Source organism: Quercus lobata, chromosome 3, assembly GCF_001633185.2.
Source record: "Quercus lobata isolate SW786 chromosome 3, ValleyOak3.0 Primary Assembly, whole genome shotgun sequence".
Taxonomy (NCBI): Eukaryota; Viridiplantae; Streptophyta; class Magnoliopsida; order Fagales; family Fagaceae; genus Quercus; species Quercus lobata.
Genome location: NC_044906.1, coordinates 52,054,137 through 52,081,928, shown reverse-complemented (window position 1 = coordinate 52,081,928; position 27,792 = coordinate 52,054,137). Strand labels below are relative to the sequence as shown.

Here is a 27,792-nt window from a genome sequence, read left to right as displayed (position 1 = left end):
ATTAAATTCAAAAAAAGAAAAAGAAAAAAAGAGCCGTATAGCTATAATCACCGATTCATATCTTGTTAGTTATCATTATTTTTCTTTCCATTTTAACTTTTAAAATACTTACACAAAAAGTGGAGGGTAATCACTAATCATTCACGGTTATTTTAACTTTTAAAATACTTACACAAAAAGTGGAGGGTAATCACTAATCATTCACGGTTAGCAAGTTGTTAAAGGTTTTTAATTTGAATCCACCACTCAAATTATTTTTTTGCACACTAATCATTCACGGTTAGCAAGTTGTTAAAGGTTTTTAATTTGAATCCACCACTCAAATTATTTTTTTGCACACTTGTAACAGCAAATAACAACCTGCCACGTAAGATTTGTTACAAAAGTGTTGACATAACATTTTTCAAAATTTTTTTTTTTTTGAACAGAGCATTTCTCATTTTTGAAACAGCCAAAAACCCTTCCATCTCCCTCTCCTTCTCCCTTCCACCCTTCACCCTCTGTTTTTTTTTACTGAAAGTGGTACCCTTCACCCTCTTTACTCTCCTTCCAACCCCCCAAATACACCGTTAATTGAATTCTAGATACTCCATTGTAGATGGCATATAAAATATACATGCAACTTTTTTCTTCAAAATTACCTTTCTCCCCCCGTAGAAGAATTTCATTTTATTTTTGTTCTCGTCAGCTTTGAACAACGGAGAACTGGGTTTGCAAAACTTGGCACGTGAGATGTTGCAACCATCTGATGCTGAATTTTCCTGCCAAAATCGGTTAGGTTCCTTCACTCTCTACCTCTCTTTCATTTGGTTTCAATATTCATTTTCTATTTAGTTCAAGCTTTGTCATATTGCATTTTCCTTTGGAGTAACTCCATCATATCTATTCATCATACCTTTGAAACCCTTTTTGTAGGAGTTTTAAAATATTAACTTGTTCTGGGTTGTCTTTTTAAAGATGTAAAAATCTACAAGCAAAGCATTTTTTGACGGCTAACTGTTGTTTCACATTCTTGGATACTTTTACACTACATGCACACATTGTACACATGATATGAAAGAGTGTGGACATGATGTGAAAGAATGTAAACACTATTGGATGTGAATTAAAACAATCAAAGCCCTTTTTTTGACCCATGCAATGGAAAAATCTCGACCGACTTCTTTATGCAGTCAATAGTTTTCAAATGAGTAAAACTTCCCAGAAATAATTTGTCATAACACAAAGATATAACCATCATTCCTTAATACTTGCAATTGATGGAATCCCTCACATATGAAAAAATGAAAAATGTAATAAAATGGTTTGTGCATGATATATTCAGAGCCCAGATAAAACTAGAAGGGTTGATTAGTCAGATAATCATGATGATAGAACAATTAGTATATGCTACTAATGTCCTCCAAAACTGAATATTGTTTTGCACAACAACACTACCTATCATTTAATTGGCATAATGAACAACCAGAATTCAGAGTATGGATTACTCAATCAATAACAGAACACAGCTAAGAATTAATAGATACCACTGTAGAATTAAGAAGAGCAAAGGATACCACTTTAGAAGTAATCTTATACATACATGGTAGGTTATATATAACATGCATTCACTCAAATATTTAAAAGGGACTGATAAGTGTCGGCATATCCCACAGCTAATGTGAAGCACCTTTCAAGCACAAAGACTGTGCCATCTCCCAACCTGCTATGGAAGCAAACTAAGTGTTTCCAGTTGTGGTGGATGGGCCAACTGATTATTTGAATGTTTAATTAACCCCAGCACCACCTCAGTTCTGTCTTTAGTATCTTGCGTCGCTCTGATCTGTAAGGAACAAGCAATTATTCCAATGATGATTTAGTTCCCTTCATTATGTTGCCACTAATAAACTCTTTAAACAAATTGTTCAAGAATGTGGGCTTTCTTTTTTTTATTTTTTATCTATGCTTCTACCTTCCTCTGTAATAGCTTCTTTTCTTCTCTCAGCATCCTTTCCTGTTCATCATAGCAAAAAGGAATTGGCCATTGCAAATGCATTTAAAATTAATCCTACCTTTTTACGCTGCAATTTGTACATAAAAATACAGAGTTACATACAGATAATTGACATTAGAAACTGAACTATGCCTTGCTTTTACTTTTTCAATTTTCTTTACCTTGATTTTAGTTATCAGTTCTAGCATTTCAGCAAATACACCAAGGAACGGACCCTAATTTTCATCTCTTTTTGCAGTAGCTCTTTAATGTAGTTGGTTACATTTCCAAATACAAGGGCTTTATCTGCTATTCCTTACAGATATTTATAGCAGTTCATTTCTTTCTTCATATTAAATTTATAACTTAATGCTGCCTCTTCTAGATGTTCTATTAATTTCTTAGGTTGCATATTGAAATCCCCATATGAAAGTTGGTAAGCATGATCCAAAGGACTAGGCATGGTTAGATCCTTTAACAAACAGTTCAGCTTCCATTACCCAACCTAGATCACCTTACCACCCAAAGTTGTAAATTAACTCTGTAGGAGGTTTCAGACACAAGGATTCAAATCTCTGTCTGTGTGAAAAGTTAAACTTCCAAAGAATATCATACTGAGTTCAGAAGAGGTCCATACGCGCCTTTGAGGAAGGTAGCCGGAAATAGATTCCTATATGTTTTCTTTTGTAAAAATTGTCTCCATACTGCAACTAAATGCGATGAGCATCTAGACATGCTACAATTGCTAACCATGTCCCCAAACATGATTGAACCCACAGCAGAAAGTTGAACCAGTTATGGTCCCTCAAGGTGATAATCTTAAGATTTTTCAAATTCATCCTTTGATCTGACTTAGGGCTGAACCACCAGGTCAGAGATTATGCATGAGTTTGAACTAGATTCTCAAATTGGTAACTACAACATGAACCAAAGTAGACTCAGCAAGTAAACTGGATGATCTACGACAGCAATTGTTAATTGCATATATTTGAATTATTGGAATACATTAGAAAACCTAGATTTTTGTTTGGTCATTATGAGTTCAAGAATAATAAAAAGTTGAGGAGCATTGAGAGGACAATTCAATAAAGAGCTCTATCTAGTGTTTAGGTCTTTTACACTAATATATTGTAAGAATCATGAATTCTTAAAGGAGACAACAGATGGTGCAGGTGACTTCAAGGTGTTAAAGCACGAGCAGAGGGAAATTTCAAAGTATGGCATGAAGGGAAACAACTGGATGATGAGCAAATCTATATCAAGTGGTAATAATTTATTTTATAGATCTTCACAACATGCACCTGTCCTTAGGAGACATTGTTCAAACCTTGCTGATTTAGGAGGTAGTAAATGCAGGTTTAGATAGATATGATGCACTGATGAAAGTTTTATGTAAAAGATGAAATTCACTCCTGCTGTTGCAATAAATGTCTTATGACAAGTCAGCTAATAAAGGGATTTTAACTGACGACATCAGACTAAACTTTCAAGGCACAGATCCCAAATTCAAGTTGAGTAATTGACATTAAGGAACAAGGTCTTCCAAGTAAGATACCAGAGGTTTCTCCTAAAAAAAAAAAAAAAAAAAAAAAAAAAAAAAAAGAAGAAGATACCAAAGGAACAGTGTTAATTGCATACCTTTTCATGAAGGCTCATTATGGACTCCAACATCAGCTGTGTCTGAAAAATAAAAAAAATAATTAGGCATAGATATATAACTTTTAGAGCTGGAGGAATATTAAGTCAACTGTAACAGAATAGCATTTCTTATGCAGGCGGAATGGAGCACCCAATAGGCCAATACAAAGTTCTGTATAATTGTCCCTACAGATGTTTAGCTATAGTTCATTAGGACATAGTTTAGTAAGTTATGTCTTAGTTAAGTAAAATCAGGATCCCTTTGTTAGCATTAAATGCAGATTCCCTGATGCTCTATTTGAAAATTTATATTTCTACTGGATTTATCGATGTTAAGAGAGGAAGAAGAACAAGCAAAAAATGTCCCTTAAGTAAGAACTTCAATAAGCCCCATAGTAAGGATATCCAACACACATCTCTTATGTTTCAACCATTAATTAGATAGTAGAAGAAGCCTAAGAAATGTTACCAACAGCATTAAAGTCTAAGACTTGGCTAGACTACAAAGAATAAGTTAATGAGGAAATTGTCATATAGAATTCCATAAAATACTCTGTTTTCACGTAATCATGGAAGCTGTTTCTATTTTTTGGCTGGTCACAGTAGTTGTTTCAGCAAATTATGTGTTCAATGATATTTAGAACTACATAGATCTTGGCAACTTAACTTCCTATACCCGCTTGTCTTTGAGAGTATATTTATGAACTTGTTCATGATGAAGGAAGTTTTTTGGATATAAGACTACAACCGGATGTGCTGGTAAATTTTGTATAGTTCCTTGCATTTTCTTCATGAACCATATGGTTAGAAAGCCATTACACACTTTAGCACACAAACATGGCATCTGGCATTTGACGTTTCTAGGCTGAAGCGAGACACAGATGCAAGATAAGATTTTAGAAGTATTAGTCACCCTTCAAAACTAAAATTTGTCATCTAGACGGTTGAAAATCTTATGGTATGACTACTCTTAAGATGGAACAAGATGACAAGAGTGATAAACCTAGACATTAATGAGTTTTATGGTGTGGCAGCATTCAGCATTTAAAACAAAGTTGGGTTGGATGCAATATTTAAGGCTTACAAAAAGTATCAGTTTATACTTTATAACCTCATTGACAAAAGACATAAAACTGACCTTCCTGGATCTGGTTTGTGAAAGTGCAGCATTGAATTGTCTCTCTAGTTTCACAAGGTCAGTCACACTCAACTGCTCAATATTTGGCCCTTCGAGCTGACTATTGATGCAAATTTTTATTTCAATCAATCAACTATAATGCCTTTTAGGAAGTGCAAAAACAAGGAAAGAAGAGTTAGTAATTACCTTTGAACTATTTCTAGTAGCTCTGCATGTGATGGTAGACTCACATCCTCTAGACTTGCATCCTCCAAGTGGTTTTTCTGTTGACAAGAAAGTTGACTATGATATATCAGATACAGAATCCTTGCAGAAAAGTGCTACCTGTCATCTATAATAAGGAGGTCTTGGGTCAATCAAATTTTTTTTATTAAAGGGGTGCCCCCAGGGGGGGGGGGGGGGTTGGTTTGTTGAAGGGGGCATTTGGGGAGAGAGATTATTGTACACATCTGTATCAGACTGAAGATACAGGGTAAAAGAAGAACCTACACCTAGTTACTGTATGCAGTCACAGAAATTACTTTTAATTTCTCCCCTTGAGAAAACTCATGATCACTGATACCATTATCGTGCCAGAGCTGTTCTTGATGAAGTCACAGAAATTTGTAGACTTCCAAAGCTAGATATTACTAAGCTGTTCCTCATTGAATGGAGGTTCAAACACCGAATGCAAGTTAGTAGAATCAATCTAATAAGAGATAAATGTTAGTCATTGGCATCAATCTCTTGTGTTCTAGTCTAAAACTATTAGTCCATGCTTGATCTTACAGGCACCCTAAATGAGTAGTTAAAATAAAATGAGACCTTTAGTGCCATACTCCCTTTACAATGATGATAAACAAGTTGAAATACTACGAATGCAGAAGGACGTCACCCAAATATGAATTGGGTCAGCATTTACAAGGACAAGGATCTGGAAAAACAAAAGGGGAGAAAGTACAAAAAGGGCCCCTTTTGTATCTTTAAATCCTGCATAAGGTAGCTTTTAGAAAGTACATGGTTATTGATCATTTCTATAGGACAACAAAATCCATCTACTTGCAGTAATGACACAAACTGAAAGCCATAAGAAATAGAACAAGTTTGTCTCACGATAATAATCCTTGAATCCACAAGGAGAAATATGGATTCCATCAGAGAAAGACGAGATAAACCTCTCTAAAAAAAAATCTATTAATCAAATTTCGAATTTCTACTATTATTTTTCTTTTTCTACTTACTAATTAGACATTTCTACTAGATATACATACCCAACTCTATCACTTAAATGCATAAATTACTTTTCTACTTATCAAATTTTGAATCCAATGGTCCTAGTATTATGGTTTACTTCGCGTGCAGTTGAAGCCCTAATTGGAAATAGGGAAATAAAGTTTTCAGATCTTATTAGTAGACATTTTGAGTTACCTAATGAAGAAAAATGATAAGGAAGGGATTGCGTGTTTGACTTTGAGATAGATGGAAAAGGTTAAACTGCTTACCTCTATGTCATTAAGACCTTTGGATTCCTTCATTTCCACCTGAAAGCGACTCTGATAACGGTCGAGGATCTTGGACAAGCTGAAAATAAAAATAAGTTACATAAACCTGTCAGTAGAAGTGGTGCACCCATACTAGTATAGAACTAGTTAGTTTAATCATAACACTCAACAATAAAGACAAACTATAAGCGAGACACAAAAGGTATCAGAGATCATAATGTCTAAAGTATGTTAAACTATACTAGTGTTTATTTATAATCAGATTTTTGATGACTGTGTTTAATGTTAACAGTTCTACGGTTAACTTGCATAAATCGGAACACTTACACAGGATTTAATGTGACGGTCAAAATTACACAAAAGAATGAAAAGCATCCAATATAGTTTAAACAGTCAAACATTGGGAAGGCCAATAAATAGAAGTTCGAGGACCATGCAAACTTGCATATAAAGATTCTAATAGCCAAGCAATTTTTGAAAAATTCTAAAAATTTAGTACTGATGATCCTTCAACATGGTACTAGAAATTGGTTGCTTGAAAGGTTTTGGATTTTTAGTCATTTGCTTTCTAGAGCCATAGAGTAAGGTTTATTGGATGGATTTAGAATGCGTGAAGACTCCTCTGAAGTGTTGCTAATGTCTCACCTACTTTTTGCAGATGACACTTTTTTTATTTTTGATGCCTTCCACATATATGAGCCATACTCTTTCTTTCCAAAGCTGTCTCAATATTGAAGATAAATCCGAATAAGAGTGCAATGGTTTCAATGGGGGACGTTGGAGATGTGGAAGAACAAATGGTGGTGCTTTCTTGAATGGTGGGTTCTCCGCCTATGATATATTTGGGTATGCCTTTGGTTTCCCTTACAAGGCTACTATGGTAAGGTGACCTCTGAGTTTACAATCACACTCTCTTGTGTGTCTCTGTTGTAGTGATTAAATAGCATGTCCTTTTCATTAGTAATAGAAATATCGTCATGGAGTCCTTTAATATCCCTAGAAAAGGAAGTGACCAACACAAATTGCTCCTGAAAACAATTATGGAGCATAATACCCTTGGGCTTTCTTCTCTGTAAATATAGGCAAAGACCTCCTGAACCTGAAGAGGAGGAAGATGCTCCTTTCCCAACAACTGTATTTGAATAGGATCATATTCATGATTTAATTCAGTTAAGAACTCAAGTACACACTATTGTTCAATCATTTTCTTGAACGTTGTAGTGTTAGTAGCACATCCAGACTGAAAATTCTGATAATAGTCGAAGTCTTGCCGCAAGTTACAGAGTGCCTTGAAATTTTTGTCAAAAGGCCAACCATCCTATTTGACCTCGTGAAAGCAGCACTTCAAATCACATACATGCGCTAGATTTTCATATTGAGCATAAGTTTTAGTAATAGCTTCTCAAATCTCCTTGGGAATTTGCAATAGTAGGTCACAACTAATTTCAAGTTCCATTGAATCCAATAGCCATGACATTATCAGGGAGTTTTCAAAATCTCATCTATCATCAGTGGGATCATTAGTGTTAGGCTTAGAAATTGCTCCAGTAACATAACCCATTTTCCCCTACTTTTAAGGGACTTTGAAATTATTACTAGGGTGGCTAACTGTCCCACAAATCTGACAATTTTCTGAAGTTACTTTAAGACATATTCCTCCAAAAGACTACTAACTAACTCTTACTTGAGACATATTCCACATTAATTGAATAGGAAAGCCACTAAAGTTATCGATGAACCTATAGATCCACTCATTGACTCATAAGAAGTTCCTATATTCTTTCTCGTGGAATTGAGAAGCATTAATCAAGATACATAGTAACCCTATAAGAAGTTTCATGGGGACGTTCTAATGAACCATGTAGGATTAAGCTTTCCCTATTATTTCTTTCCTTACCTTTCACAAGGTGCCAAGTAGCATCAATCTATTTCAAAAAATAAAAAAAATACCAACAATCTTTCTCGCTATCCTTTCTAGGGCAGTCCACGAGTTGGGTCTAGTTGGGTTTGGGGTTGAACCGTCACTCAACCCTATCATTTGTTGTCAATTGAGTGGTCAGTCGAAATCGGGTTTTTTCAGGTCATTAGTTGAGTAGGTCAAAACCATCAAGTGACCGGGCTTGGGCTACAATCAATAATGAGACAGTAACACAGAAAATAACAAACAACAAACTTCAAATCAAAGTAAGCAACAAAACATCAATGGGTATTTGGGTATAAATCTTTGGGTTTATTTGATTTGAACGATTCGATTGACTCAACTAGAAATAGAGAAAAGAGAGACCATGTTACAATCCCCTACGATGCATGGTTTGTCACATGGAGTTTGCAAATTCTATAACCTAACAAAAGCTAATACCTTTAGAGACCATGAAAAATCATGTTTCTCTCCGAAACTTAAGTTCAACGTCTAAACTTAGCTCAAAGAAAAATTATATTTCTAACTCATGTTACAAAGGGTATAAAACATATGGGTTGAATCTATTAGGTTTTCTGACTTCATCTCTATTCTAGATTTCAGCTTTGATTACAACCTTTAATTTTTGTAATGGCACCTAAATTTAAGTCTCTTGATTCTCAATATATTCAGGAAAAACACTTTGTTTATTTTAGCGAAAAATGTTTTCCAAAAACCATTTCATTTTCCAGAAAAACATAAGCCAATGAAAAACATTTTTTCGTGGTTAACAGAAAATAAGCCCAATAGAGTGAAAAACATTTTCCACTTTTAAAGAATAGAAAAAGGTTTTCTTCAATGTTACATACTCCATAGACAATTATAAATAAAAGCCACACCACAAAAATCATATATTTGTAATTTCTCTCTTTTTGCTTCATTTCTCTTTACAAACCAACCATTGACTATCATTGACCAGCTGATGAATGACTATTGGAATTTTTTCAAATGACCATTTCTTTATCAGACTCCATATTTTCTTTTCTAGCCTCAAGAATTTTTCCCAAAAAACTATCTTCAATTTCTTGTTAACTCATTATTCTACTTCATCTTTGGCTTGTGCAACTTCTACTTCCAAGTTTTTTATCTTCCAATTTCTCAATGTTTAAAATTTAATGTTTGGTGCTTAAAATAATATTTCATTGTTATCTCGAGGAAAGAAAAATTTACAATAATCCTTTTCATTCTTATGGTCTTATCGATGCCAATCTTGCCTCTTCTCATTATGAAATACTCTATATCATTCCACTAATTTGTAGTACCACTCTCAAGCTTTTGCTTGATTCAAGTTGTACCTTAAAATCTTTTGGTATCTTTGCATAATGAATAAGCTTCAAGAGCAAGGATCCAATCTATGAAATGTTCTTTGTATGATAGGTTGGTCACAAGCATAGTCTTTGATAATCATATGTCCATCATCTTCACAATCTTGTTTGGCATTCAAACCCATATTGATGACCATGTCACACATCTCATATAGACCATGGGTCAATCTCTCACTGCTAGCTTGCCTTTTTGAGGACTTGTACCCCATGCTTTTCGTCAATAGGTTGGTTGCTTTCGCCATAGCCTTATGCAATATCGGGATGCTAAGTTGCCAAAAAACTTTGATACCAATTGACATGAAATGGAAAGCTTAAAAAGACTAAATATAGTTCTAGATAAATGCAAACCTTCAAAAGTCATATGGCGATCTTTGAATCCACAAGTAAATGCTCTCAAATCCAGCAGATGACAGAAAATAACTTGATAGCAATTTATTAATAATAGTTTTTGTTTAATAAGAATTAGTTAGTTTATTTCCTAGTAGTTAGAGATTATAAATACGCTTGTTATGTAAGAGAAGAATTAGTTTTTGATGTAAGTTTATTGTAGTTTCAGATTTGGAAAGATGACTTTCTCTGTGTTTATCCAGTTTTCTTTGTAATTCCAGCTCAGATTCTTCATTCTAATGCAATTTATTTTAGTTCTTAGTTATTTGATCTTGATTTCCCATCATTTGGTATTAGAGCATAGGTCATGTTCTCTTTTCCCCCACTGATTTGATTATTTGAGCCCTAGATTTCCTAGTGTTTTTTTTTTTTTTTTTTTAAAGACATTATAATTCACATCTAGGTAACCTGTGCAAATCAAATATGTATTGTGCTGCTGCAGCTGTTGTTGCAAATTATCACATATTTGATCAACTTGTGGTGCTGTTGCTACTGCTATGTGCAATTTTTTGAAGATTGTGAAGATTTAAATGGCCCAAATAAGAAAAGTAAGGAGACATCCAATGGATGTTTGGGAAGTAGTTGAAGCCAACCCACTGATGGGGAGGAATGGTGGACAAAATAAAAATATGGAGAGAAGAGATGAGATTGTAGAGTTAAGGATACAAGTTGCGTCACTTATGGATGTGGTGTAGCGTTTACAGCATCCTCATAAGGCTATTAATGAATCTGAATAATCTCAACCTCATTTTGAGAACCCTTTTGGAGTTCCTCCAAGGGGTAGGCCTTATATGGAAAGAAATGAGCCAAGGCTTGACTACAACTTCAAAGTTGAAATTCCGGAGTTTCAAGGGAGTCTCGAACTGAAAGACTTTATAGATTGGCTTAACACCGTTGAGAGGGTGTTTGATTATTATGAAGTTATGGATGAAAATAAAGTGAAGCTAGTCACTATTCACCTTTAGGGGAGAGCTTTCGCTTGGTGGAAACAATTGCAAATTTCTCGCCTATAAAATGGTAAAGTCAAGATGAGTTAGGAAAAGATGAAGAAAAAGCCTCGAGAGCAATTTCTTCCTTTCAACTACGCTTACGCACTCTACAAAGACCTACACAACCTTAAGCAAGAAGGTAGTGTAGGGGAGTATACGAAGGCGTTGTAGTAAGGGTAGATTAAATGAAAGTGATGAAGAAATGGTTGCAAGGTACTTGAGTGGATCAAAGCCATCCATCCAAGATGTCTTTAGCCTTCAATCATTATGGAACGTGTTGGAAGTGTACAACTGGGCTTTATTGGTGGAGAAACAGAAACCTAGGCCTGCTTTGAGGTCTGGACAGTGGGGTTCCAGGTCTGGTCAGGGTATTTCTAACCAATATAAGGTTGGACAACAAGCAATAGGCCCTAAGCCTGCTATTACAGTCCCTAAATAGTCCCAAATAGCCACTGTTGGTGGGGGTAGTGGGTACTTTCATATGTTTCAAGTGTGGAGAGCTAAGGCATCAATATTTGAATTGTAGGAAGAAGACTCTTATGTTAGAGGAAGTAAAATAGCTTGAACATTTAGATGGAGAACCCATTTTTTATCAACCTTCAAATGAGGAGGTTTGTGGTGATTGTGAAGAAGAAGGGACTTGACACTTGTGATGAGGAAGACTCATCTAGCTCAAACTCAGTTCCGAAGAAGATTGGTTGAGAACCAATATTTTTTATACAACTTGCAACATTGGAGGAAGAGTTTGTAATATGATTGTCAAACAATGCATGATGAAATGAAAAACACCTATGCCTTAAGCAAAGATAATCAACAATTTACTTTGCTAACCCTCTACAACTTCTTTACTTATTTCTAAAAGCTTCATTCAAGAAATTCAAGATAATGGCTACATTTTGGCATTAATTGCAGCAGTCAACATATTGGCTAGAACTATTGTTCCTAGTGTTGTCGGTGAGTTATTAGAGAAATATGGTGATTTTTCCCCCTTGAGTTACCTTTCAACTTGCCTCCTATGCGAGAAATTCAACATACCATTGATTTTGTACTGAGAGCAGCCCTTCCAAACAAAACAGCATATTGTATGGCTTCAAAGGAAAAGGAAGAGTTGCTAAAACAAGTTCAAGAGCTTCTTGATAAATCCTACATCAGGGATAGTATTAGCCATTGTGCGGTATTTGCTCTCTTGAATCCTAAGAAGGATTGTTCTTGGAGGGTGTTTGTGGATAGTAGAGCTATCAACAAAATCACAATCAAGTATGCTTTACAATTCCTAGATTGGATGACATGCTAGATTGCTTGACTTCAAAGGTGTTTTCCAAGATTGATTTGTAAAGTGGGTATCATCAAATTAGAATTCGCCAGAGAAATGAATGGAAGATGGCCTTCAAAATGCATTATTGTTTATTTGAATGGCTTGTTATGCCATTTGGTTTGATAAATGCAACTTTTAGTGAGGGTGATGACACAAATGTTGCAACCATTATTGGGGGTTTGAGTTGTGGTGTATTTTGATGATATTTTGGTGTATAATCTCTGTTTGGAGGATCGCTTGGTGCATTTACAGCTCATGCTTGACGTCTTGAGGAGAGAAAAGTTAAATGATAACATAAAGAAATGTAACTTTGGGATGGATCAAGTAGTGTTTTGGGGTATGTTGTGTCTTCCAAAAGAGTGTTCATGGATGAAAATAAGGTTAAGGCAATTGTTAACTAGTCTACACCTTCTATTGTACATGAGGTGAGAAGTTTCCATGGCCTTGCTACCTTCTATAGAAGGTTTATTAGCAATTTCAGCACACTTGCAGCACATCCCACTAATTGTCTCAAAACAAAAGTCCTTTGTTTGGACTGATGAAGCTCAAGAAAGTTTTCAACTTCAAAAGAGGAAGTTAACCGAAGTTCCTATCCTTTGCCTTGCCCAAGTTTGACAAGATATTTGAGCTTAATTGTGATGCATTTGGAGTGAGAATTAGTGGTGTCCTGAGCAAAAAAGGGCAGCCCATAGCATTCTTTCGTGAGAAATTGAATGAGGCAAAACTTAGGTATTCTACCTTTGACAAGCAATTTAATGCTATTGTTCAAGCCATCAAGCATTGGAGTTACTACAAAGAGTTAATGTTACACATCGACCACGAGGGTTTGAAATATCTCAATAGTCAATCCAATGTAAACAAAAGACAAACTAAGTTGGTAAGTTTTTTTTGTAACAATTCACTTTCTCTTTGAAACATCAGTTGGGAATTCTCAACAAAGTGGTTAATAGGTTGAGTAGGACTAATCTCCTGGTGGAAATGTAAGTTAAGGTTGTGGCCAAGGAGAATTACCAAGATGACCCACATTTTGGTAATTTATATTAGCATTTACAGCAGGGACATTCTAGTTAAAGGATGGATTTCTTTTCAAAGTGTTGAAGTTATGTGTGCCTAAATGTTCTCTATGGGAGTTGATGATTATTGAACAATATAATTTGGGGCATTTTGGCAAGTCGAAGACCCTAGAATTCCTTCAACAAGACCACTTTTGGCCAGGAATGACTAAAGATGTTGACCTGCATGTTCAAAGGTGCCAAGTTTTTCAAAGGGGAAAGAGTACAACTGCTAATGCATGTCTGTCTTATCCTCTTCTAGCACCTAACAAACCATGGGAATGTATTAGTATATATTTTGTTCTTGACCTTCCACCTACACAACGAAAGAATGATTTAATCATGGTGGTAGTGAGTGTTTCTCTAAGATGGCTCGCCTTATCCCATGCAAGATAACTTCAGATGCTTCCAATGTGGTTGTTTTATTATTCAAAGAAGTCTATATGTTTCATGGTGTAAACCTCTCTATTGTATCTAACAAGGATGCTAAACTTCTTACTTATTTTTTGCGAATTCTATGGCATAAGATAGGGACCAAATTGAACTTTAGTACTTCTTTCCACCCTCAAATAGGTGGACAAATTGAATTGTCAACCAAAGTCTTGGGAATCTTTTGAGATGCTTGATTGGTGAAAGTCCAAAGAATTGGGAAAGTATCATTCCCTTGGTTGAATTTTCATACAACTCTTCTCTTAATCGGACTATTAAAACATCTCATTTTCAAGTTGTGTGTGGGAATAAACCTTTGTGGGTGTCAGATTTGGCTCCATTTCCAGTTTCTAAGGAGAGTGTAAGAACAACAAAAATGATAAAGTTTATGCAATCTATCCATGCACAAATCAAGGAGAGAATTGAACATTCCCCAATTTTCAAGGAAGGGGACCTCATATGGTTGATTTTGACTAAGGAAAGGTGTCCTCACCGCCCCTATTACAAATTGGGAGCAAGGAAAGTGGGTCTATGCAAAGTGTTGACTAAAATCAATGACAATGCCTACACAATCCAACTACCCACTCATTTGAATATGTCTAATGTCTTAATGTGAAGCATTTGAAGCTTGGGCAAGTTTCCTTTATAGAGGAGAGTATGATGTAACCACCCTTTACTCTTAGGCCAGCCACCTTTTTCTCTTAAGCCAAATAGCCAACCACCCTTTCTGACCTCTTAGGGCAGACAACCAGCCACTTGTTTTGACTTCTCAAATCTGCCATGTGTTGTCTTTAATTTCAACATTGACTTATGGTGATGACAGCTAGCCTAGCTATAACTATTAGTTAGTTTATTTCCTAGTAGTTAGATAATATAAATAGGTTTGTTATGTAAGAAATGTTAGTTGATTTCCCCTTACTCCCCATTTCCTTCCTCTCCTTCATTGGATCATTAGAAGCTTCAGATTCTTCCACCAAAAAAAATTGTAAACAGTAGCAACAACACAAATTGATAAAGTCTATGATAATTTGCTTCAGTAATAGCATCACAATACAGATCTAATCTGCACAAGGAACCTAAATCTGAATTCTAGGATCTTGAATGGAGAGAAAAAAAAAAAAAAAAAGAATCACAAGGAAATCTAGGGTTCAAATAATAAAATCAATTAGGAAAAGAGGACCAAATCTCTAATCTAATACTAAATAATGGAAATCAAGATAAACTAACTAAGAACTGAGGTAGAATTGCATTAAAATGAAGAATCCAAGCTTGAATTACAGAGAAGATTGTAGAAACAGAGAGACTCTTTTGTCCAGATCTAAAACTAAGACTCTTTTGAGTGCTACTTTATTGTCATAGTAAAGTCTCATAGTGTCACTGTGAATGATGCTAAGGTGCCTAAGAAGCCATAAAAGCCAAATGAGTTTATATTTGATGGAGGTCATGGCGTGGCTGACAAAGAAGCAAGAGATAGTAGTTTGCCGTAGCTTTTCCAAGTGATAGGGTTGTTATGAAGGAAAACACAATAGCTAGTACCAGATCAGTGAGTAATTCAACAAGCACTACAATTAGAATCATAAGAGCATCAACATTGGGGGTTGTAAAACCCCCAAATTGCAAATTTATAGCATCAACCCATAAAAAGTGGGCATTATCTGGAATGGTAGTGCTAAAAATTTTTACAATCACACTACAGTAAGGTTCTTCTTCTACAACCTTACTGTAGCAGATTGTATAATTTTTAATTAATTTATTCTCTCTTTTATTCTCTTTCCATGTCCCACTCTCTATCTCCTACTTTGTTTCTCTCCGTGTCTCACTTCTCCAATTCTCTCTCTTTCCTTCAATTTTCACTCTCTCTCTCCCTCTCTCTCTCTCTCTCTCTCTCTCTCTCATTCAAAACTTGCTATCAGAACTAGGTTGGGCCATTTTGCATAAGATCATGGTGGGGCGTGTGGGTCGTGGTGTTGAGATCAGTGTGCAGTGGTGGCCTGGTTGTGGTGGAGATTGACATGGCAAGGTCACGGTGGTGTTTTTTCTGCAAGGTCATGGCATTGTGAGATTGGGTGGGTCATGGCAGAGGTGGGTGGGTTTTGATGGGGTTTGGGTTGGAATTTGCCATGGGTTTGATTTTGGGATGAGTTTTTGTCTTTTGGATTCGGATTGGATTCGGATTTTGTGGGTTTCTTTTGTTTGGATTTTAACTTGATTTTTTTTTTTTTTTTTTTTTTTTTTTTTTTTTTTTTTGTGGGTCATCTTTTGGATTTGGATTTTGAGATGGATTTTTTTAAGGTGGTGGTGCTGGGGTGGGTTTTTGTCACGGGTCATCTATAGGTTCATGGTAGTGGAGGTGGGGGGTTGCCGTGGTGGGTTTCAGTGTGGTTTGCTGTTGTGGCAGTGGATTTTTGTTGTGGGTTAGGTTCATGGTGGTGGTGGAGGGTTACCAAGGTGGTGGGGGTGGGTGATTGATGGTGGTGGTTGATTGGCTATTGTGGGTGATTGGCTGTTGTAGTTGTGGTTATGGTTGTGGAGGTTTATGAGTTTGGGTGTTGTGTATGTGTTTTTTTTTTTTTTTTTTTTTTCTCTCTTGGTGGTGGTGTGGTGGTGGCTGATGTGGTTTCGTGGTGCCAGTTTCTGGCCGGAGGTTGGTTGGTTTTCTAGGATGTGAGTGGTGGTGGTAGTGTGTTGTGTTTGTTTGGTGGTTTTTTTAATGGGTTTTGGTAGTTGGCATGGTTTGTGGTTGTGGTGGCAGTTGCTGGCGAGAGGGTTTGCTAGGATGTGAGTGGCAGTGGGTCATGTGTTGTTATGGTTGGTTGGTTGCTTGCTTGCTTGCTTTAAGGAAGAGGGAGAAAGAGAGGAAGAGGAAGAGAGAGAGAGAGAGAGAGAGAGAAGATAGTTTTAAAAAAAAGAATATTTAAATAAAGTGGAAAAAAATTAGAGTTTGGGATGTTGGGTGTGTTGTAAAGTGGTATTGTATAATAGATAAAGTAGCTTTTGAGATGGTAAAATGAGATATTTTTTAGAATCTTGGATGCTAATGCTCTAATAGGTTGCAAGATGGGTGGAGGATAAGGAAGACAATAGCGAGAGACAGTAGTTTGCGTTTTGCTCTTCCAAGAAATGGGGTTGTTAGGAAGGAAAATACTATAGCTGGTAACAGATCAGTGAGTAGTTCAATAAGCAACACAATTAGAATCATAATAGGTTGCAAGATGGGTGGAGGATTTGGAAGACAATAGAATGCATTAGCCGAAAGTAAAGTTCATATATGCAAAAACTCATGTTTAGAGCAAGCAACTTCAATGCCAATTAATTATTTTAAGGGGTCAAGGTCTTTAATGTGAAAACAACTATGTAGAAACGCCTTCAAGAACTAATGGCATGAGTGTGATTAATGGTAATATGATATCATCAACATAAACTAACACAATTGTAATGAAAGAACTTCCGACAATTGTGAACAAGGAATAGTCGTAATAAGGCTATTGAACCCTACAAGGCGAAGAACAGAAGAAAATTTCTCAAACCAATTCCATTAGTCTTGTTTGAGGCCATATAAGGACTTTTGAAGGTGGTATAACATGTGATCCCCTTGAGTGCAAACACCCAGTAGGGGTTCATGTAAACTTTTTCATAGAGGTTTCCATTAGTCTTGTTTGAGGCCATATAAGGACTTTTGAAGGTGGTATAACATGTGATCCCTTGAGTGCAAACACCCAGTAGGGGTTCATGTAAACTTTTTCATAGAGGTTTCCATGTAAGAAGGCATTGTAGACATCAAGTTTATAGTTGTGAACAAGGAATAGTCACAATGAGGCTGTTGAACCCTACAAGGCGAAGAATTGAAGAAAATTTCTCAAACCAATTTTGTAAGTCTTGTTTGAGGCCATATAAGGACTTTGAAGGTGGCATACCATGTGATCCCCTTGAGTGCGAACACCTAGTAGGGGGTTCATGTAAACATTTTTATAGAGGTTTTCCATGTAAGAAGGCACTGTCAACATCAAGTTGACGCAAGGTCCAGTTTTTAATGGTGACAACCAAAACACACTTGACAATGACAAAATTGGAAATTGGAGCAAAGTTTTCATGGTAGTTCGTCCCTTCAGTTTGAGTCAAACGCTCTACCACTAGGTGCACCTTATGGCGTTTGATGGCTGCTTGATATAGACTAGTTAAGGGAGAAAAAAATATTTTAATATTTTATGTTGTTTTCTCTCTCCTAGTGGAATTAGGATTTATTTGCTTTTACAAGTTCAATTAAAATCTCTTTAACAAATGCCCTTTTAGCTAAGAGATTCTTACCCCCTCCTGAAGTTGGCTTAGGTTCAATCTCCTTACAAAAATAAAAACAAAAACCCTATGCTTTGAATGAGCTCTAGCTTAAGAGTCATTTCCTCCTTTCATAAATTGGTGAAGGGTGAGGTCATGGGTTCAAACACACTAAGTGCTTGTATAACCTACCAATCAATAATTACTTTAAAAAAAAAAAACACCAATTAATAATTAAATAACCCTAATTTGTGTCACATACTAGTAGATATCACCATGAGTAGGTGGGTATCACATACCAAACATGAAACTGTATGTATTCTTTCTACCATCATATTGAATCCTACTTTCATATTGCCATGGTCTACCTAAAAGAAGATGACATGCATCCATAACTACCGCATCACACCATGCATTATCTTTATATTTCATCCCAATAGAAAATGATATCAAGCAACATTTAGATATAGTTACCTCATTACCCTTTTTGAGCCAAGATAGTTTGTAAGGGTTAGGGAGTTTCTCTGTTGTTAATCCCAGTTTTCGAACAGCCTCTTCTAATACCACATTCTCACAGCTTCCAGAATCCATGACAAGTCTACATACCTTGCCCCCAATAGTACATGTATTTTGAAAGATATTTATTTGGAGCCAATCCTCACCTTCAAATTTGCAAGATGTGAAACATGCCCTTCTCATAACTAAAAAAGGGCCATCATCTCCTTGCACATACTCCTCTTCCGCTTCCTCTTCGGCATCATAAACAACTTCTTGCTCAAAGGTATTTAAATGATCATCAGTACATTCTTCACTCTCAATAAATAAACCCTTACCATACCGGCCACCCTTCTTGCAATTAGCCATTCTATGCCCTGCTTCACCACACTTGAAACATCGAGGGGCAGAACTACTAGTTGCAGTGTGGTTGGTTTATGGATTAGCTTGATTAACTTGGTCTTTTCCTTGTGTAGATTGTATAGTTGCATCATGAGGAGGAGCTACTGGGGGTAATTAGCTGCCACCACTATTTGAAACCATATTAGTCCTATTCATCGTCTTCGCTAAATGCAAGGCTCTCTTATGAGCTTTAGATACAAAAATCGAATCAAGGAAATTCTAAGTATCTTAAAATTGTTACCTCATGCCCCCAATATAACATGAAACTAATTGATCTTCCGAATTTGCAAGGTCAACTCTAGCTACAAGTTGATAAAACTCACGAAGTATAATCTATAGATTGTGTACCTTGTCTAAAATTGTGTAGCTGTTGATATAATGTACGCATATAATTATGGGGCAAGAATGTAGCACGTATATGTTTCAACAATTTTTCTCAAGTATTGATTTTATATTTACCTTGGCAAATGCGGCCTTGCTTTAATTGTTGCCACCATGATGCAGCACATCCTTTGAATTTGGTAGCCACCAAATAATCTCTCTTGTCTTGTGGCACCTCCTTAAACTCCAAAATCTCTTCAACCACAACAATCCAATCTAGGAATTCTTCAGGTTGTAGACAACCTTTGAATTCCCATCTACTTGAATTGTATGAAACCAAGGGCTTCTCCTTCCTCCTTCTATGTCCAGCAAACAGATTTTTCATCTCATCCTCAATATTATGGTCTATCTCATCAAACCCAATTTGAGAGAAGCTCATCAACCCCAATGAAATCATAGTATTTAATGTTTCAAGTTCAAGCTTTATTAGATTGAAACTTCGTTCATCAATAGAGAACTCATCTACTGCTGAACAAACTAATTGTACTAATGTATGATTGTAATCAATAAAATCAGTAACCTCTTGTGCTTGAACATATAAAGTCTCATCAACAATGTGGGCTATGGGCTCACCTTGTATGTATATGACTTTATTTTCATCAAGATAATCATCATAAATTGGTAAAGAATCCCAATCTACTGCACAATCTCTGTCAATGTATTCATCATCCTCTTCGATATTGCAGTCTTCCTTCTCGATGTCGAGATCCTCCTCCTCCTCCTTCTTTTCCTCCTCCACATGTTTAACTCCTCTGTTCATTGAAAGAATGCCTCTAATTGCGTATCGCGTGCAATCTCATCACGTTCATACATGTCATCTAAGGCAATAGGTCTTCCCCCACGCGATCCTTTCCGTGCCATGGTAGGAACCTAGCCTTGCTCTGATACCAACTGATGCAGCGTAGACGTGTAAAAGCAGAATCTGTAACATACAATTACTAAAACTCTTCCACGAAACCTAAGTTCTACAAGAACATTAGGCTAGTAGGCAAAATAGAAGAGAAAACCTCTCTAACAAACTTTTATTAATCAACACATAACAATAATCCACCTCTCTATAAAAAGTATTTATAGGAATAGAATCTCTTACTCATCAACAATGTGGGTTTTGGGCTCACTTCATATGTATATGACTTTATTTTTATCAGGATAATCATCATAAATTGGTGGAGAATCCCAATCCACTACACAAACTCTGTCAATGTACTCATCATCCTCTTTGATATTGTAGTCCTCCTCGATGTCGAGATCCTCCTCTTCCTCCTCCTCCACATAACATGGATTTGGATGGCAGTTTTGAGGTTGATTTCCAACGGCTAAGGCGGTGAGCTGCTTTGAAAGCACATTAAACCACTCCTCCATTCATTGAAAGAATGTCTCTAATTGTGCATCATGTGCAACCTCATCGCGTTCATACACGTCATCTAAGGCAACAGGTCTTCCCCCACGTGATCCTCTCCGTGCCATGGTAGGAACCTAGCTTTACTCTGATACCAACTGATACAGCATAGGCGTGTAGAAGCAAAATTTATAACACACAATTACTACAACTCTTCCACAAAACCTAAGTTCTACAAGAACATTAGGCTAATAGGCAAAATAGAAGAGAAAACCTCTAACAAACTTTTATTAATCAACACATAACAATAATCTACCTCTCTATAAAAAGTATTTATAGGAATAGAATCTCTTACTCATCAACAATGTGGGTTATGGGCTCATCTCGTATGTGTATGACTTTATTGTCATTAGGATAATCATCATAAATTGGTGGAGAATCCCAATCCATTGCACAAACTCTGTCAATGTATTCATCATCCTCTTCGATATTGCAATCCTCCTCCTCGATGTCGAGATCCTCCTCCTCCTCCTCCACATAACATGGATTTGGATGGCAGTTTTGAGGTTGATTTCTAACAGCTAAGGCAGTGAGTTGCTTTGAAAGCGCATTAAACCACTCCTCTCTTCATTGAAAGAATGCTTCTAATTGTGCATCATGTGCAACCTCATCGCGTTCATATACATCATCTATGGCAACAGGTCTTCCCCCACGTGATCCTTTCCATGCCATGGTAGGAACCTAGCCTTGTTCTGATACCAACTGATACAGCATAGGCGTGTAGAAGCAAAATCTATAACACACAATTACTACAACTCTTCCACAAAACCTAAGTTCTACAAGAACATTAGGCTAATAGGGAAAATAGAAGAGAAAACCTCTCTAACAAACTTTTATTAATCAACACATAACAATAATCCACCTCTCTATAAAAAGTATTTATAGGAATAGAATCTCTTACTCATCAACAATGTGGGTTATGGGCTCACCTCGTATGTATATGACTTTATTTTCATTAGGATAATCATCATAAATTGGTGGAGAATCCCAATCCATTGCACAAACTCTGTCAATGTATTCATCATCCTCTTCGATATTGCAGTCCTCCTCCTCGATGTTGAGATCCTCCTCCTCCTCCTCCTCCACATAACATGGATTTGGATGGCAGTTTTGAGGTTGATTTCCAACAACTAAGGCAGTGAGCTTCTTTGAAAGCGCATTAAACCACTCCTCTTTTCATTGAAAGAATGCTTCTAATTATGCATCACGTGCAACCTCATCGCGTTCATATACATCATCTATGGCAACAGGTCTTCCCCCACGTGATCCTTTCCATGCCATGGTAGGAACCTAGCCTTGCTTTGATACCAATTGATGCAGCATAGGCGTGTAGAAGGAGACTTTGTAACACACAATTACTACAACTTTTCTATGAAACCTAAATTCTACAAGAACATTAGGCTAATAGGCAAAATAGTAGAGAAAACCTCTCTAACAAACTTTTTTTAATCAAAACATAACAATAATCCACCTCTCTATAAAGAGTGTTTATAGGAATAAAATCTCTTACTCCTTTTAGGAAAAGAAATAATAAACCTACTTCTACTTGAGAAAAGAAAAACAATTTAACTAGGAAAAGAAAAACAATTAAAATCCTAATTCAACTAGGAAAATGATTTTAATTGAACTTGTAAAAGCAAATAAATCCTAATTCCACTAAGAAATAGAAAACAACATAAAATATCAAAATATTTTCTTCTCCCTTGACCAATCTACATCATGGCTCCATTGGAATGATTTTTTTTAATCTTACACTCCCACTTGAAGCTGATCGGTTTCTCTCTAGGGTTGACATTCTTGCTTGATATAAGTTTTAAGAAGATTGAAATCATCTTATCTTGGAGTGAAACAAGCTCTTGTGGTGGAAAAATAGTCGTAAGGAATGTGACATCAATACTAATGAAGACAATACATCTATTGAGATCGTAAACTCCATACCCAAATTGAGCAAAAGGATATCCAAGAAAAACCCCTTTGATAGTTATATGAGAGAATTTGTGTTTGTGAGATGACAAATTTTGACCCTTACATAAACATCCAAAGACACAAAGGTGTGTATATGACCGTTTAGATTTAAGAAGTTCATGTGGAGATTTGCCTTAAAGAAGAGGAGTGGACAATCAACTGATTAAGTGAACAGCAATAAAGACACAATCCCATCAAAATTTGAGTGGTAAGTGATCTTGGATGCGAAGGGCACAAGTTACCTAGAGGATGTGGCAATGTTTACGTTTAGCAAAACCATTTTGTTGGGATATCTCAACGCAAGTATGTTGATAAATAATGTAATGTTCATTAAACAATGTGCGAGTTTGCTACCAAATATATATATATATATATATATATATATATATATTTAATAAGTGTTGCTAACAAATAAAAGTTTAAAACATAAATCCGGGACCCACATGATATTAATAAGTTGTATTTTATCTGAAAGAGTGACAATCCCAAAGAGAGAAATAGAAGAAAATTCCCCATTATGTAGACGTACATGTCTATCATTAGAAACAAAAAGAACAAGAGGCAAGTAATTAACACAGGAAGACATAATAAAAGTGTCAATATCTATAACATAAAGTGAAAAATTGGAATTCCTTGTGAGATTGGCAATGGCCTAGGTGAGGTTCATGTTGAGAAGAGAGAGAAGTTATTGATATTGTTCCACTGTGAGCTAATGTGTCTCATTGTTAGATGCATTAATGGCATCTCTTGTGGTAGTGGCTACAATCGATTACTTTGGTGGGTAACCGTAGAGCTTGTTTGTAGCACTTTGCTTTGGTGTGCCCTCTTTTCTAGAAGTGCTATAACAGTGATCACATTAAGGCTGATGCTTTTCCTTCTTGTCGATGGAAGTTGACAAAGAATAGGGATTTTGATATCCATTCGTTTTACAATAAGTTGAGAAGCTCCTTGCCTATTATTTTTCCTTGGAAAGGTGTTTGGAAGGTTAAGGCTCCTCGGCGTGTTTCCTTCTATGTGTGGACTGCTATATGGGATAGGATCCTTACGAGAGACAATGGTTTTTGTTGACTGGTGTATCATGTGCCGTTGTAATGGGGAGACGGTGGATCATTTGTTACTTCATTGTGGTAAGACTTATCGATTGTGGAGTTTGGTGTTTAGATCTTTTGGGATTTCTTGGGTCTTGCCAAGATCGGTTGCGGATACCCTATTTGGTTGGTGGAATTGGCCTGGAAAGCATGTGTCTAGCATTTGGAACTTAGTTCCTTTATGCTTGATGTGGTGTCTTTGGAGGGAGCGAAATAGCAGGACGTTTGAGGACATGGAAAGTTTGGATGACCAGTTATTGGCCTCTTTCAGTGGCCTTCTGTTTGACTGGTCTAGGGCTTGGAGACTCACCTCTAGTGATTCCCTTCCTTTGTTCCTTAACTCTCTCCTATGTAATTAGTTTCCTTTCCTTTCTTTTTTCTTTTTTCTTTCTCTTTCCCGTTGTACTTTTCTCTCTGCCTTATGTTTTTTTGCATAAGGTAATTTCTTGAATATATATCTTTATTACTTATCAAAAAAAAAAAAAAATGGTGGATGAATGGCCTTATTTTTTGAGTCACATCACATTTGGTTGTTATAAGTGTTGCTAAATTAGGTTGGTGGTGGGTGAGTGACCTTGATTTTGAGTTTGATCACTTTTGGTTATTGCAAGCCTACAAAATTAGGTCAAGAAAGGCTAACAATATTTATTTATTTTAAGGTTCAAGATTTTAAGGTCAAAAAATGATTCTACCAAAGGTTGAATCATAATAATGTCATAAATAATAGAATATTAATAATAAAATAATATGTAAGTCCCACATTGAAAAAATGAATATATATTTAAAAGTATTGCAAATCACGTATTGAATTAATGGAATAAGGTACTATGATTCTTCCTCTATAATCCTCTATAAATAAGGAAGAAGTATTAATAAGAAGTGTTACAAGTCCCACATTGAAAAATAAATGAAGACTTTTTTTTCTCTCTTTATAATTAGCACAATACTTCTATAATACTATTTGAAATATTGAATGTATGGACTAATTTTTATTAGGCTGAGTATTTTTAAGTTCAAAAATGATTTACTACATTTATTCTTATAATAATAATAATAACAACAACAATGTAATTTTGGATATAAATTTAAATTAAGGCCCCCTTAGATTTTTTACTTTACTAAACATATGTAATGTATTTATATAGTTGACTAAGGCATTTTTGTTCCCTTTAATCACTCTTATATCATACATATTTCATTGAATCAAGTATATTTAATGTATACCATATGTAATTTAATAATTTTTTATTTTTATTAAATTAACTTGTATATTTTTAGACATGTCAAGACTTCTTCTTTTTCATAAAGATATAGAGATTTACTTTTTTTTTTTCTTTTTTCTTTTTTTGAGAAACACACACATATATGGGGGAAGGGGGATGAGATAAGTGAATACACTCACACGCCAACACCAAAACTTGCATGCCAACAGTTAGTGTCGCGGAGCAAGTGATAAACCCCTTCTCAATATCACACCTTACCGATGTGGGATGACTCGACACACTGAGTATCTTTTTTTATTTGAGAAACACACACACACACACAAATATGGGGGAAGGGGGATGAGATAAGGGAATACACTCACACGCCAACACCAAAACTGCATGCCAACAATTATATTTATATTTATATTTACTTGATATAAATATTTATATTTACGTAAGAAAATATCATATATTAAATCAAAATTAAAAACATTCTTAATGTATAAGATATATACGTGTGTGCGCGCATGTGTTATTTTTTAGATTGAATGTGTGTGTGTATATATATATATATATATATATATATATATATATATTTTAGCTTGGTCCCTTGAAAAGCTTTTCTAGCTCCACCACTAATTACATATGCACATAGATTCAATGAGTCATGACCAAAAAGAGGAGAATTAAACTATTGGTTTCCAGTAGAATCTAAATGCCAACTAGTAATATATATTTTACCACGCGCCTTGATCTAATGAAACATTTTCGACAATGGCAATCCTATCTGGCTTCACCACCTCAACCTGTCTTCTTTAGATTTCCTTATTATTCTATGCCACTTTTCTTTTTTGATAAGTTATTATTCTGTGCCCTTAACTTGATATAAACCACCCTCTCATGTTTCTAAGGTACTAAACAGCTAGGTACTAAACAGCTGAACCCTAATGGCTACAACAAAACAGTTTTTTACCATTATGAGTTTATGAAAGTCACAAACTTGGGGGAGAGAGAGAGGGGGGGGGGGGGGTTTAGATTAGCTTCATAAATGTAACAAAAGACAAGTGTAGAGTAGGCCTAGGCCTGTGGGGGAAATTATGTGGCAAATAAGATCGAAGACACAACAAAGGAGACACAACAAACGAGAACCAGGACCACCGTCTGCAGAATGCAGATACAGACTGAGACGAAAATGACTAATAATGGTGTACCCTAATCCCATGGAGATGGATGTCCACCCACAACAGGTACTACTGTCGTACTTAACTAACAAATGAGCGCTTATTACCACTTAAGTTAGAGCAATGCTAAAGGCATATAAAATAACACAATTTGTGTTATAACTCATCCATATAATAAGTTATGGTTGATAAAAATGTGTTTTTAATATTACTTTTTAAACGGTGTAAAAAAGGATTGTAGCTCAACTAAGGGACACTTCATGATTTTTTTTAACTAAAAATAACGCACTTAGCAATAAATAAATAATTAAACGAACTATTCAGCCAAATAATAATAATAATAATGGAAATAAATAAATAATTAAACTAACAATTCAGCTAATATAATAATAATAATAAATAAACTAATGGTGGCACCAGTTTCGGAGAGATCTTTTGTTTCCTTTTGAGGATTTTTGGAAAGATGTTATGAATATAATATTATATGCACTTAATCGGATTCTAAAATTCTAACTTTCTATAATAAAAAAAAATGTTAACAAATAGCCAGTTATTTTTAGAAACATTTTTTATGAATAAGTGGTAAAGTAATTAATTTTTTTTTGACAGATTTTTATATTTTTTATAAAATTAATGTTAATTTTTTTTAATTGTAATTTATTAACAATTTTCTTAAAGACATCTATTAACATTACCCATAAAAATACAGGATTATACAATACCACACGTTATAAACATTATTAAAATTACAAAACAATTCAATTAAAAATGTACTGAAGAAGTATATATATAAAAGTAGATTATCAAAAAAGTACCTATAAAAGTATACCAGTAAAGTACTTAAAAAGGAGACTCTCAGTTTAAAGCTTTGGGAGTACCACAATATTGTACATAACTCTCAGCTGCGTATACTAACATTAGCACTAAATCTAGAGAAATTTTTCTTCTAATAAAAAACCATATATATCTAGAGAAATTTAGAAATTATTTATGACATATGAGAAACTCGGAAATAATGACAGAAAAACTCCCAAACCAATTGATATTAATTACCTAAATGAAATGCTAAAAAAAAAAATTAAGTTAGTTTAACTAGTTTTTTTTTTTTTTTTTTTTACTACCGCACTTTTAAAGTACAAATTACGTTCTTGTGGAGTGGAGAATAAGGATCGGAAGTTAAGTTTTCGGTATCTTATATAAAAAAATAAAAAAATAAAAAAGAAGAAGAAGAAGAAGAAGAATTAGGGTTTGAATTTCGTATACTTCATCATGAGTGCAATTTTAAACACAAAGCATAAACATTACGGACCGTAAATTCAACCTAAAAAAGAGTATCATAGTGTATGGAAATGGATTTGAGAAATGAGAACAAGAAAAAAAAAAAAAAAAAAGTAAAGAAAAACTCTTGCCTGTTGCCACTAGAGAATTCGTAGAGCTTGCCGCGGCTGGAGAAGACGCAGAGCGCAATCTCGACGTCGCAGAGAACAGAGAGCTCTCGAGCCTTCTTGATTAACCCACTTCGCCTCTTCGAGAAAGTCACTTGTCGACTGCTCTTGTCCTCAATTCGCTTCAGAACCACCTTCTTCCGCCCCATTCTCGATTTCTCTTGCTACTTAATTAATTTCAAGCTGCCCTAAGTAACTCTACTCACCCACTTAACTATTATATATTCCCCTTTGTTTTTTCTTTTCTTTTATTTTCTCTTTGCCTTTTTTTTTTTT

At 35.4% G+C, this 27,792-nt stretch overlaps 2 protein-coding genes across 3 annotated transcripts; both read right to left on the bottom strand.

Annotated features, from left to right (window-relative positions):
- Nucleotides 1–1,365: 1,365 nt before the first annotated feature.
- LOC115982144 (agamous-like MADS-box protein AGL27) lies at nucleotides 1,366–27,792 on the bottom strand. 2 transcript variants are annotated; one of them, XM_031104666.1, is made up of 7 exons: nucleotides 27,481–27,791; nucleotides 6,230–6,308; nucleotides 4,935–5,011; nucleotides 4,749–4,848; nucleotides 3,611–3,652; nucleotides 1,952–1,993; nucleotides 1,366–1,822 (listed from the first exon to the last, which is right to left on the bottom strand). In XM_031104666.1, the coding sequence occupies exons 1-7, from the start codon at nucleotides 27,663–27,665 to the stop codon at nucleotides 1,706–1,708; spliced, it is 642 nt and encodes a 213-aa protein (XP_030960526.1). In that variant the 5' UTR covers nucleotides 27,666–27,791; the 3' UTR covers nucleotides 1,366–1,705. The 2 variants fall into 2 exon arrangements, with proteins under 2 accessions (XP_030960526.1, XP_030960527.1); XM_031104667.1 differs by lacking the exon at nucleotides 1,952–1,993 and having other exon boundaries at nucleotides 1,455–1,822; nucleotides 27,481–27,792.
- LOC115982146 lies at nucleotides 16,563–20,027 on the bottom strand. The gene has a single exon (XM_031104668.1). It carries the CDS (start codon nucleotides 19,991–19,993, stop codon nucleotides 19,289–19,291), a length of 705 nt encoding a protein of 234 aa, XP_030960528.1. The 5' UTR covers nucleotides 19,994–20,027; the 3' UTR covers nucleotides 16,563–19,288.

Coding starts and splice junctions, on each gene's coding strand:
- LOC115982144 (XM_031104666.1), bottom strand. CDS start 27,665: ATGGGGCGGAAGAAGGTGGTTCTGAAGCGAATTGAGGACAAGAGCAGT. Junction 4,849..4,934: donor CTACTAGAAATAGTTCAAAG/GTAATTACTAAC, acceptor TTGCATCAATAG/TCAGCTCGAAGGGCCAAATA. Junction 1,994..3,610: donor TAATGAGCCTTCATGAAAAG/GTATGCAATTAA, acceptor TATGATGAACAG/GAAAGGATGCTGAGAGAAGA.
- LOC115982146 (XM_031104668.1), bottom strand. CDS start 19,993: ATGAACAGAGGAGTTAAACATGTGGAGGAGGAAAAGAAGGAGGAGGAG.